General features: G+C 36.3%; 1 protein-coding gene across 7 annotated transcripts in view; it reads left to right on the forward strand.

The window, feature by feature from the left end:
* Positions 1-12,442, forward strand: part of LAMA2 (laminin subunit alpha 2) — a 648,848-nt gene that overhangs the window by 537,254 nt on the left and 99,152 nt on the right. For all 7 annotated transcript variants that reach the window (XM_043888304.1, XM_043888305.1, XM_043888300.1 and 4 more), the window contains one exon: positions 10,087-10,189. In XM_043888304.1, the coding sequence (XP_043744239.1) occupies positions 10,087-10,189 (103 nt within the window). The remainder of the gene's footprint in view (positions 1-10,086; positions 10,190-12,442) is intronic.

A 12,442-nucleotide genomic window follows, 5' to 3' on the forward strand; every position in this document is an offset into this window, starting at 1 on the left:
TATTTTTACATATGGATTGAAGTTTGCATGGTACAAGACTTTCCAAGCTAAAATTTTAACAGAGTAGAGAGGAATTGGTTCTTGCAACCCTTAGAATATCTAGAAAGGCACAGAAAAGTGGTCTGTTTAGCTACACCGTAAATAATCAACTAGGAAAGAGGGTAGGCAGGCAAAGTATATAACATGATCCTGAAGTTTTTCAAAAATCTGAAAGGATATACAATAAAAGTGTTTAAAATTATTGCAATGTTAAAAAATAGAAAAGAGTGATAAGAAAAACTACAGAAGATTATGGAAATGTATAATAGAAGCAAATAAAATTTCTAAAAATAAAAAGTATATAGTAAGTATAACTAAAAATTAATGGGAAAGCTAAACAAGGGAGAAAGAGAATGAATTAATTGAAAGAGTTGATACATTACCCAGAATGCAGCAAGCATGGTAAAATATAAAAGAAGTGTAAAAGACAAGGAATATACCTTGTAAAAAAGCAATGTAAATCTATCAGGGGTTCAGAAGTTGAAAGAGTGAGAACAGGGAAGTAGTAATAGTCAAAGAGAGACTGAAAATTTTCAAGGGCTGGTGAAAGATAACTTCTCAAAGAAAGCCCTTCACGATAAATGAGTTTCTCCGGTGGCTCAGACAGTAAAGAATCCATCTGCAATGCCAGAGACCTGGGTTTGATCCCTGGGTCGGGAAGATCCCCTAGAGGAGGGCATGGCAACCCACTCCAGTGTTCTTGCCTAGAGAATCCCCATGGACAGAGGAGCCTGGTGGGCTACAGACTACGGGGTCACAAAGAGTCAGACACGACTGAGTGACTAAGCACTCACACTTCATGAGAAGTAAAATTTAATCTATACCTGGCAAGATCATTGTTAGACTATGGAAGTCAAAGAGAAAGAGAAAACAATATCTTAAAATAATCTAGAGAAAAAAGACTTTGGGTCAGACCCTGAGCGCACAGCTGCAGCGTCAGGAGTTTTAAAATATGCTGAATCTCTGCTTGCTTTCTGCTCTGTGACTTCAGGTTCTGGTGACCATGGCATTCTGTTTAACTCCTACCTCCTTTTCCCAAAAGAGAATGTCTCCAGAATTAAAAGTTAAGCTAAAAATAGCCCTCATGAGGACAGAAACACTAGTAACTCTGTGAGAATTTCACTTTTACTAGATTCTGTGATCTTCATGTAGGTAATACTTGGTGTTCAGTAGCTGATCACTAAATGTCAGTTGCTCCCTCCCATCTCCAAACACTGATACTAGGAATCTAGAAAGGCTAGGATACTCCAGATTTTCAGAATAGATTAGATATTTACACTGCCACAAGGGACTCCTTGAATAGAGAAGAAAATTTCAAAAGAAATATAAAATTTATTTCCCTACTTAGATTGAAATCGTCTATGAATATTTATTTAAATGTAGTCTAATAGTAGTTTAATTTAAATGTAGTCTTGTAAGTTGTTTGTTTGTTTCTTTTAGTGATTAGAATTAAGTTCAAGGGGTGTGCTGAAATTTCCTAATCAGGATGTGGGAAGAAGATAGTCAGAATTTGAGGATTAGAAGATCTGCCTACAAGTTGGATGCTGAGCTGTGTCAGCTGAAGTGTAGCTTTCTAAGAAACTGCACATTCTCTTCTGATCTCTTTCTTGGCTTAATGCCAATAGTTAATAATCCCCAAAGCTTAAAATTTATTTTTTAACCTGGTTTGATATTCAGTCTCCAATTATCCTTCTTTGATGCAGTTGTGGTGCTTCTAATAGGTAACTTCTGAACTGTTTATTAACATGAGGTGTTAAGCATGTCTACATTTTCAATGTTTTCTTTGTTTTTAAACCTTTTTTTAAGCCACATATTTATTGTACTTCATATATAGAGACATTATGAAACACATAGGAATAAAGATAAATAGAATTCCGGCCTGTCCTCAAACCATAAATTATCATTTAAGTTTTTATTGTCATGTTAGTAAAAATAACACTTTCCAACTTTTACTACCTTATTTATTCTTTTCCTTTATTACATTTTTTATTTTCTTATTATTTTTATTATTCTTTCTTTTAATATTAGTAGTGTTATTCCTAATAATCTCTTCTTTTTAAATTAGTTTTTGAATCCTTACATAGCTAAATTCTTTTAATACCACTGCTACTGGTCAATAAATCATATAGTCAAATACTGTGAATTTTGCAATAGTATGATTAAACATTAAGGTATTTCTAATGAGTATTTGTTTAGAAATGTGGTCATAGCTTCTCTTCGGTCTGTCTTATTTAATATTTGCTTTGTGTAATTGGATGAACCAAAATACATAAAGAATACTTGCAAGGTCATTTTTGAGTTTTTATTTCCTACATAAAGAACTGCAAATATTAGCAGAATACACATTGCAATCAAAGGCCTGATAAAATATAGTGTCAGTTAAGTTTTAAACTTTAACTCACATATACCTTGTATTTTATTCTGTTAGCCATTACTTAGAAGTTATTCAAACAGTAATTTTGACCTCTTATTAATATCTATAATCATTGGAATTTAAATTCTATACCAGTGTAGTGTTAATGGAAAAAGTAGTATAATCCGTAATAGGTTTGACAATTGAATCTGTCAATAAAACTGGTGAGCATTTTTTCTCCATCAGCAATTCAGCAACTTATCTAAGAACTGACTGATTTGTGCAAGAGCAAATATGAAAAAGTCAGTGAGGGTCTAAGTTACACAGAAAAATATTGAATCTGTGTTTGAAAATGGTATTCCTTAAGCCAGCTAACATGATATACTGATTTGAGTAAGTAACTTTTAAAAATCTATTGGAAGCAGAGAAACAAGCTTCTGTTTTATTACCCAGAATGTGATATATTTAAAATTTCAGGGCATAAATTGTTAGAAATGAAATCAAAGAGTTTGATTAGTCAGCAACACAGAAACTCTTTGGGGTGATGCTATAATACAATGTAAATTTAAACTAATTTTATTCAAGACAGCAGTGCTCTCAGACCTGCTACTTGAGATTTCCACCAACAGGAATAAATATAGGACTAATCAGGAAGTGAAATTGCCATGTTGAGTTTGATTCTGGACATTAAATGGAAAGAAAGGCATAAGCCCTCTAAGGATGGTCTCTAAATCAATAGACATTTCTCCATTGTCTTTACTCAGAATCAAGACTCATTGATACCCACCAATGCCACCCTCAATAGCTTGTCTAGTGCCTACTCCATGGCAACAGTCAGCGGCGTCCAGAGGCGCTGGAGCGATGGCGCTCAGACTGTGATTGGTGAAACCTGTTTCACTCAGTTACTATACCTGTTGTTGTTTTCCAGTCTCTATGTCACGTCTGACTCTTGGCAACCCCATGAACTGCAGCACGCCAGGCTTCCCTGTTCTTCACTATCCCCCAGAATTTGCTCAAACCCATGTCCATTGAGTCAGTGATGCCATCCAACCATCTCATCCTCTGTCGCCCCCTTCTCCTCCTGCCCTCAGTCTTTCGCAGCATCGGGGTCTTTTCCAATGAGTTGGCTAAGGTGTTGGAGCTTCAGCTTCGGCATTAGTCCTTCCAGTGAATATTCAAGGTTGAATTCCTTTAGGATTGACTGGTTTGAACTCCTTGCAGTTTAAGGGACTCTCAAGAGTCTTCTCCAACACCATGGTTCAAAAGCATCAATTCTTCGGTGCTCAGCCTTCTTTATGGTAACTCTCACATCCATACATGACTACTGGAAAAACCACACCTTTGACTATATGGATCTTTGTAGGCAAAGTCATGCGTCTGCCTTTTCATGCTCTGTCTAGGTTGGTCATAGCTTTTCTTCCAAGGAGTAACCATCTTTTAATTTCATTGCTGCAGTCACTGTCTGCAGTGATTTTGGAGCCCAAGAAAATAAAATCTGTCACTGTTTCCACTTTTTCCCCATTTCTTTACCATGAAGTGATGGGACCGGATGCCGTGATCTTAGTTTTTTGAATGTTGAGTTTTAAGCCAGGTTTATTCTATATACTATTTTTTTTTAAAAAAAGATTTATTTATTTAGTTTTGACTGTGCTGGGTCTTTATTGCTGTGGCCTTTCTCTAGTTGCCGAGAACAGGGGACTCTTCTTCACTGTTGCAGAGCCGGGGCTCTAGGCATTCTCTAGGCATATGGGCTTCAGGAGTTGTGGCCCATAGGCTTAATTGCCCACTGCATGTGGGATCTTCCCAGACAAGGGATCTAACTCATGTCCCTTGCATTGGCAGGTGGATTCTTAACCACTAGATGACCAGAGAGGCCTAAATATACTTTTAAATCCTCTCTTGATTGTCTTTCTTGGTATTATCGAGCTGCAAATTCACAGTCATGAATTCTAAATTCTCATAAGTAATTTTTAGAGGCTTTCTATTCCATCATTTGGTCTCCTTTCTCAGTTGCCTTCAGTCCTCCAGAGGCTCATTTAACCTCTGTCCCATCTTAGGATATTATGTGATGCCAGGATCTACAGCCTTTCACCAGATTTTTGACCAGAGTCATTCCTTTGGATTGTTTCTGAACTCATTTTTGATTTAGTGTTTCATTTTAGTATCCTGCAGATTTTTGAAATGTAGGTTATTTAAAAACACATTTAAAATCAATACACGGTGATTTTCTTATTTTAAAATTGAAAGTGATCTTTTATGACAAAAGCAGTTCATATCCAGTATACAAAAATAGGAAATACAGACAAGCAAAAGGAAGAAAATCTAAAATGTGTATAATCTCACTAACCACGATCACTTTTATAATATTGTTTATCTGTCCATATCGTTTCCTGTACAGATGGTTTTTGTACAAATGGATAACTTTTGCATAACTGTTTTTATAGCTTAATATATCTAATTAGCATCACATACATTTTTTCAATATTTTCAAAAGTTATATCTTTTAAAATATATACAAGACTAGACCCACCATTTTTTCTAAGAACTTGTTTTCTTATAGTAAGAAATTTCTCCCTAATTTTTAGCAACAGTCTAACATGCCCAAATATAAATTTTTTCTGACATATATTTTACATAAACACATTGCGGCTAATTATCAGTCCTTACATATACCTCTGCACATTTTGGACAGCTTTCTTTATTAAAAATATTTTAAGTTTATAATCATCTAAGTCACATATTATCTTGACAAATTATCCCCTTTGGAAATGTGCAAGACTTGTCTTCTAAAATAAATTATTTCATAACAAAATAAGTTATAAACCATGCTGATGAATTTTCAGCTAGTACTTTCTATAGAAAACAAAAACAAACAACAATTATATGTCTCTCCTTAGTGCCAACTTTTTCAATGAATTCAGGAAATTTATCTCTAATAAAGAAGTTATTTGAAGGCCACTTAGAAAAATAATAAGAATATAGAAAGAAATACAAACAATAACTTTAAAATTTGCTTATTTAAATAATAAATCAGTCACATGTGGGTTATCTTCTTCCCTAAGAGCGCCTCCTCTGACAACACACACCTAGATATTTCCATGCTCCATTGTGGCAGTAATCATTTTCTGTATAAGGAATTTTGCCACTGCACTGTACCACTCCACTGCACTTCGGTTAGAGAAGGCAGTCATTCCGTCTGTGAATATCAGAGCTTACTCCAGTGCTTGAAAGAACTGCTGCTGCTGCTGCCGCTAAATCACTTCAGTCATGTCCGACTCTGTGTAACCCCATAGATGGCAGCCCACCAGGCCCCTCTGTCCCTGGATTCTCCAGACAAGAACACTGGAGTGAGTTGCCATTTCCTTCTCCAATGCTTGAAAGTGAAGAGTGAAAGTGAAGTCACTCAGTCGTGTCCAACTCTGCGACCCCATGGACTGTAGCCTACCAGGCTCCTCTGTCCATGGGATTTTCCAGGCAAGAGTACTGGGGTGGGGTGCCATTTCCTTCTCCTTGAACGAGCTATAAACTTTTATTAGGTAAATCAATCAATTCATTCAGCTATTAATCAATGACATGGTGCCTTAACAAGTCACTATGAATATTTAACAAATAGTAGAAAGAAGAAAACTAACATGTATTAAAAGCCAATTAAGTGCCAAGCCTCTGTTAAATCTTTGTAGACTTTATCGGTTTTTTTCTTGTATTTTTCCTTCTCTAATGATTTAAATTATCTCACATTTTCCATAAATGATTTATTAGCTAACAAAACATGTAGCAACCTATATATACTACTAGATCCTATTTTGTGTGATGTAATAAAAGATTTTAGGTAATTTATATATATATATATATATATATATGTATATATAGAGAGAGAATAACTTATTTATAAAAATACAATCTCTAAAAAGCAGGAAACAAAATATCTTGCAACTCTAAGAACCTCATTTATATTTCACATATGCTGTAGACAACGGCTCAGAAACTCAGATGTGGTGCTTATAAATATGTATGAAGTATAATTAGCTTGGAAAATGCTGCTTCATCAACAGGCCTGATATTGTTGATGTGCTTCAGTGACTTACTAAGCAGTGTTGGAAAAGGAACTCTCCAGATTCCAACAAACTGAAGCAGTTCTCTTCACCCATATCATGTTAGTCTTTTCCATTCTGTCATCACATGAAAGACTTGTCTTTTAAACCTGGACTGTTGGTACGTTGCTGTTATGCCATCAGCTCTTTATTATTTTGGAGTGCTTCTTTGCCCTATACTTATTAAAGAATTAAATTTGTATTTTAAAACCCTTATATACATCCACACCTGCACATGCGCACGCACACACACACAAACACCACACACAATTCAGTTCCACATGATTTCACTGGTGAATCTACCAAACATTTTATAAAGAAGTAATTAATTCTTCAGAGTATTGAAAATGAGGAAATATGTCCAAGTCATTCCATAATGCCAGTATTACTATGGTACAAACCAAAGACATTATGAAAAAAAAGAAAATTATAGACCAATATCCCTCATAAACCTAGATGGAAAAATTCTGACAATGTTAAAACACAGAACCGTTTATTAAGATAATCTACAAATTAGAAGAATGTATTTGCAAATTACATATCTGATGAAGGATTTGTATCCATATGATACATAAATATCTTTCAAAACTCACTAAGAACAAATAACCCAATAAAAACTTGTACAAAAAATTTTAACAGACACAGCCAAAGAAGATGGTGAAAAGCGCATGAAAAGATACTCAGCATAATTAGTTGCAAGGAAAATGCAAATTAAAACCCAAATGTTGTACACACCATTAGAATGTCTAAAATCTTAAAAAGACCGACTATATCAAGTAGTGACAAGGATATAGTTACATTTGTAACTCTTACCCACTTCTAGTGAGAATTAAAAATAGTACAGATAATTTGGAAAGCATGTTGATTGTTTCTTAAAAGCGTAAACATATATCCACCAAATAGTCTAGCCACGCCACTTAGAGGTCTTTCATTCCAAGAGAAATCATCATATGTTCATGCAAAGATTTGTATACAAATGTTAATAGTGACTCTGTTTAGAATAGCCAAAGCTGATGCAATCCAATGTCCATCAAGAAGTGAATGAATAAATAGATTGGGACATCTCCATGTGGGACTTCCCAGGTGGTACAGTAATAAAGAATCCACCTACCAGGGTGGGAAATGCAAGATATGCCAGCTCGAACCCTGGGCCAGGAAGAGCCCCTGGAGTGGGAGATGGCAACCCACTCCAGTACTCTTGCCTGGAAAAAATCCCATGGACAGAGGAGCCTGGCAGGCTATAGTCCATGGGGTCACAAAGAGTTGGACATGACTGAGCAATGGAACACACACATGTATTTATGTAAATAAAAAAGAGATCACATCTTGATACGCACACAACATGGATAAATGTCAAAATAATTACCCTGAATGAAAGAAGCCAAACAAGCAAAAGAGTACTACATACTGGATGATTCTAATATATAAAAGTCCATAAAATACAAACTAAAAGTTTTGGAAACCATAGTAGTGCTTATGTGGAGATAAGGAAGGATGAGGAGTGGGAGGGAGGGTATGAAAAGAAATGATGAGTATGTTCTCTACCTCAATTGTTTGACGGTTTCATGGGTGTATAAATATCAAAGCTTATCAAATTGAAAATTTTAAGTATGGTAAGGTTATTTATACCTCACTGAAACTGTTGAAAAGTGTAAGAAAGTAGAAAAAAGTGAACATTGCCCATCACTCTTCCTAGTCCCTCCGAATTTCCACAGCTCAGACTAGCCTTTTTCATGTTGTCCGGCCCTTCTTTTCTCTCCCGTCATTTCATTAATTTTCTTATGCATAGCAAGTCAACTCTATCTCCCTCCTTTACCCCTTTGCCTCCTTTGCATATCCAAGATCAGCTGTAAAATATTGGTTGTTAGATTCTCACCAGACCATGGTCCTGTAGAAAGGAATTCATACCTTAAGACTCTGGGGAAAGCTTGCTCCCTTGCTTGATTGCTTTGTCTAGCTCCATCTAGTATTATCCTGATGGCTCCGGATCATCATTGTCAATATTGGCATCTACTGAAGCCTGTTTCATCCTTATCCAAATAGATTTGGATTGCTGAGATTTAAAGATTCTCCAAGTCGGTGTTCTTTCCTCATTGTCACTTTGTCAGCTGTTACTTCGGCTGCTTTCATGTGCTTAGAGAATCTTCATTCTTCTTTCTTTGTAATTTCCTTTCTCTAATCTGTTTTGATTCAGGAAACCTGTAACCAAGGGAGTAAGAATGGCATATAAATTTGGAACAATTCTATATGAAGCTTCTATATGAAGCTGAGTAGGTAATGGAGGCTTATTTTTTTGAGTAAGGTACATTGGAGTTGTGCCATTGATATTGACACTCTTACCTTTTTTTCAAAATAAATGACACTTAAATGACGTTACTGTATCTAATTCCCCACAGACACCATAGAACCAAGAATTTCTGTATTCTCAGTTGAAGAGAGTGTCCACTTCCCACAGCATAATTTGTCAGAGTTGTCAGGCAGCTCTTTTTGCAAAGGCTAGATATAAATGCACAGATTCTTTTTGTTTATGTAGATGTTTCCAATGTGGCCTTTTGTAGATATCATAGTATTAATCAATCTGTTTTATAAGCAATAGATTATTTAAGTGAAAGCTGTTGGAATAACACCTTAAAATAAATTTTACCACAACAGTAGCAATCTCTAATCTCTCCTAGTTTAGTGTTCAAATGGTATGATAAAAAATGTTGTTAAACCACTGGAAATGTAGTTGAAGAGTATTATGTCTGGGCTAACCTGAGTTCAGATTTATAACTTCAACAGTAAGTATTTAGCATTCACTAGCTTTTCTTATACTCTGAAATACTCTTCCAATTTAGAATTTACAAGATCTAAATTTGTAAGACCCTATTTGGTTTATCTTTTGGTATGTAATGACTCTTGACATGCAAACATTATTAAAATGGATAACTAAACATTCACTTTAAGCAATCCTTTCCCATCTCACTCTATTATCTTTGTGACACCTCTCTTAGTTCAAGCCTCAACAAATCTATCTTTGCTAGGAGATGATTGTGGCTCAGAGCCTGTCATTTAGAAGGTTTTATTTTAATACTTGGAGATACCTTCAGAAGAGGAACACTGTTCTTCCTCATTTCAACACCTAGGGGACAGGAGATGCTTCCTCCACTTATCCCACAGCTGGAATGAGACGTGCTTAGGGATCAAGTCAAGGATGCGCTTAGTTCTCAGTCTGCTTGGCCGTTTGACAGCGCTGGACAGTCCTGACCAGTTACGGCCATTCAACACTGCCACTCACCACGCTCTGAGCCACTTCTGTGTCTCTCGATTTCTGATATCATGCTCTCCTAGCTTCTCTTTGTCCTTTCTGGAATCTCAACCACCTTGCCAGTCCCACTTTCTGTACCTGCCTTTAAATAAGTGTTGGGACTCCCAAGGGTTCTCTTCTAGACTTTCTTCTCATCTCCTCACTTTAATCACAAATACATGATGATAATGTATTATTCTGCATGCATAGTTCAGAATGCTTTCCTAAGGGTGAACGGTGTACCAGCTCCCTTCAGGGTAGCTCGACTCCTTCATTCTTTGGTTTTAGAAACGTGACACTTCTTTTTCTGCCCACAGGCAACAGGTCCTCAGGGTTCATTAAAGGAAGGTGCCAAAGGTTCTCTTCAGAAAAGCTTCGGAATTCTTAATGAAGCCAAGAAGTTAGCAAATGATGTAAAAGGTTAGTGTGATCTCTTTTTATTATTATTTTCAGTGTAATTGTAGTTGTAATTGGTAGGATATTTTATCAGATTATTGGAAAAATGTAATCGTTGCACCGTGGTTGTTAACGATTATTTTTACTATCTAGATTTAGTGCAAGTATACTATCTTATCAGTTTTACTATATTTTGCCTTCACACATCAATTTGTACTGGGCATTACTTCAGATTTTTTTTTTTTACTTCAGAATTTTTAAACCTAATTTCTGTAACATCATTTCATCTGTGTCTTAAGTAGAGGAACTTTTAATTTTTAAAGTATGGCAACTTTTAAAGAGCATCAAATGCCACCTATTTTGACTTTAGAAATTATAGTCACAAATGAGTGAATAAGTATAAATATCTTTGTGCAGCTTTTGATTTAGTGGGGCACATCTCTGAAAAAGTTTTTGCCTCCTAAATACATTTTTGTGTATTTTATCCCTAATTCAAAGATCAAAGTGCATAAAATATCTGCCTTGATATGGCATGGGTTTTGCATTAAAAATTCAATACAGCCCACATTCTAGATAAGTTATTATATTTATTATTTCATTCAAATATCTCCTGTTCTCATGTAATTGCCTCCTGTTTCTGTCTTTGGTCTCACTCCTTCCCCTTTTCTGGCTTGCATCCAGCTCCCCAGCCTTACTGAGATATTCATGCTCTCTGAAAACTTGCTGCCATTTCAAACCTCCACGTTCTGCAGTGTTCATACTTCTCTTTGGAGCTCCTCCCCATCCCTTTTTTCCAACCAACTACCTTCTACCAGACCTTCAAGATTTAGTCCAAATGTTATCATCTCTGGGAGGCCTGGCACCCCATCTGGATTACATGCCTCCTCTGTGTACCCCTTTCTCACAGAGTTGTCGAATCATCACAGCCATGAGCTTAGCATCCATCTTCTTAAGGACAGTAGCAGGATCTTCTTTTTAGCTTTGTATTTTGGTGTATAGTATCACAGTGACTATCTCAATTCAGGAAATAAGCATATTTTTTAAATAAAAGAATAATGTTTGTCTTTACTAACCTTAGGAAGAAAAGATATTTTTATCATTTATATTTGCCAATGCTCTCAATGAATAGTCTTTGATTTCCAATAGAGGCTGGCATGGGATTACACGTTTTGTCTCCATCATGGATAGCACTCTGACAGTAAATGCTTTGGATTGCGTATCATAGGTGAAATATGACCCCTTATATGTATAATCCTATTCAGGAAACTGCATTCATCTCAGCCTGAACAATAGCTGTAGAGTCAGACCTGCTCTCCTCACCTGGCGAGTCGGGTCACCCCGTTACTTGGTCATCATGCCTTTCACCCCAGTGCGCTCGCCCAGAGCTGAGATCAGGGTGAGGTGGGAGGTCCGGCCATACAAGTGCAGGGTTAGATTCTGCTTCTATTGAAAATGTTTAATATTTTGCTCATATTGATCTTTTTTGAATTAAATGTGATTAAAAAAATACTGCATGAAAACGTTTTATCTTGAACACTGAGTCTTGGGGGGCCCCTTTGAATTCCACACCTAGGGGAATGCTGAGTCTCCTCACCCTGCTCCCAGCCCTGTCGTTGACTCTATTTCCCCACAAACACTGGTGTTATAAAAATGGAAAAAGAATCTTATGTTTCAAGAGTTTTTTCTCTAAGGGAAAAAGAAATCCAAGGACAGGTGTGGTAGCCAGGGTTAGGTGACAGAAAGGTTCATTAGTTTAAATGTCCTTTTTTGTACTTCAGGTAGTACATTATTTAAAGTAATGAAAACCCACAAACTACTCAAGTAATAATTCCTCCAGAAATCCAAGCCAAGGCTCTGACGGAGATGGGAATGTTTTCCTGCTACATTATGACATTCCCCTGATTTGTGGCCAATTACACAAGTTATAAAATGGCTCTTAATCAGGGAAATGCCATATATTGCCACCAGGAACTGCTGAAATAGGCCCTACAGAGCAAAATACTTGACAGCAGCTATTAAAATAGAGATTTAGTCATTTCTCTCTCCATGGAGCCTGGAGTTAGAAGGAATAAAGATGGTGAGGCAGTATACCCTCCATATTTCTAATGTGTTACTTGGTTCTCGTCAGTACAATCCAGTTAGTTCATGAGCTTTAGTCGTGAATAACTTAGAGCTGCTCCCTGCCATCTTTATCTGTCCTTGCCTTCAGAGAACCTGAACTTGCCAGGAGCAGTTTGTTTTGCCTTTTAAGTTTTGAGTATACATTTATTAAAAGTA

This window comes from Cervus elaphus, chromosome 26 (genome assembly GCF_910594005.1).
Source record: "Cervus elaphus chromosome 26, mCerEla1.1, whole genome shotgun sequence".
In the NCBI taxonomy this organism is placed as follows: domain Eukaryota; kingdom Metazoa; phylum Chordata; class Mammalia; order Artiodactyla; family Cervidae; genus Cervus; species Cervus elaphus.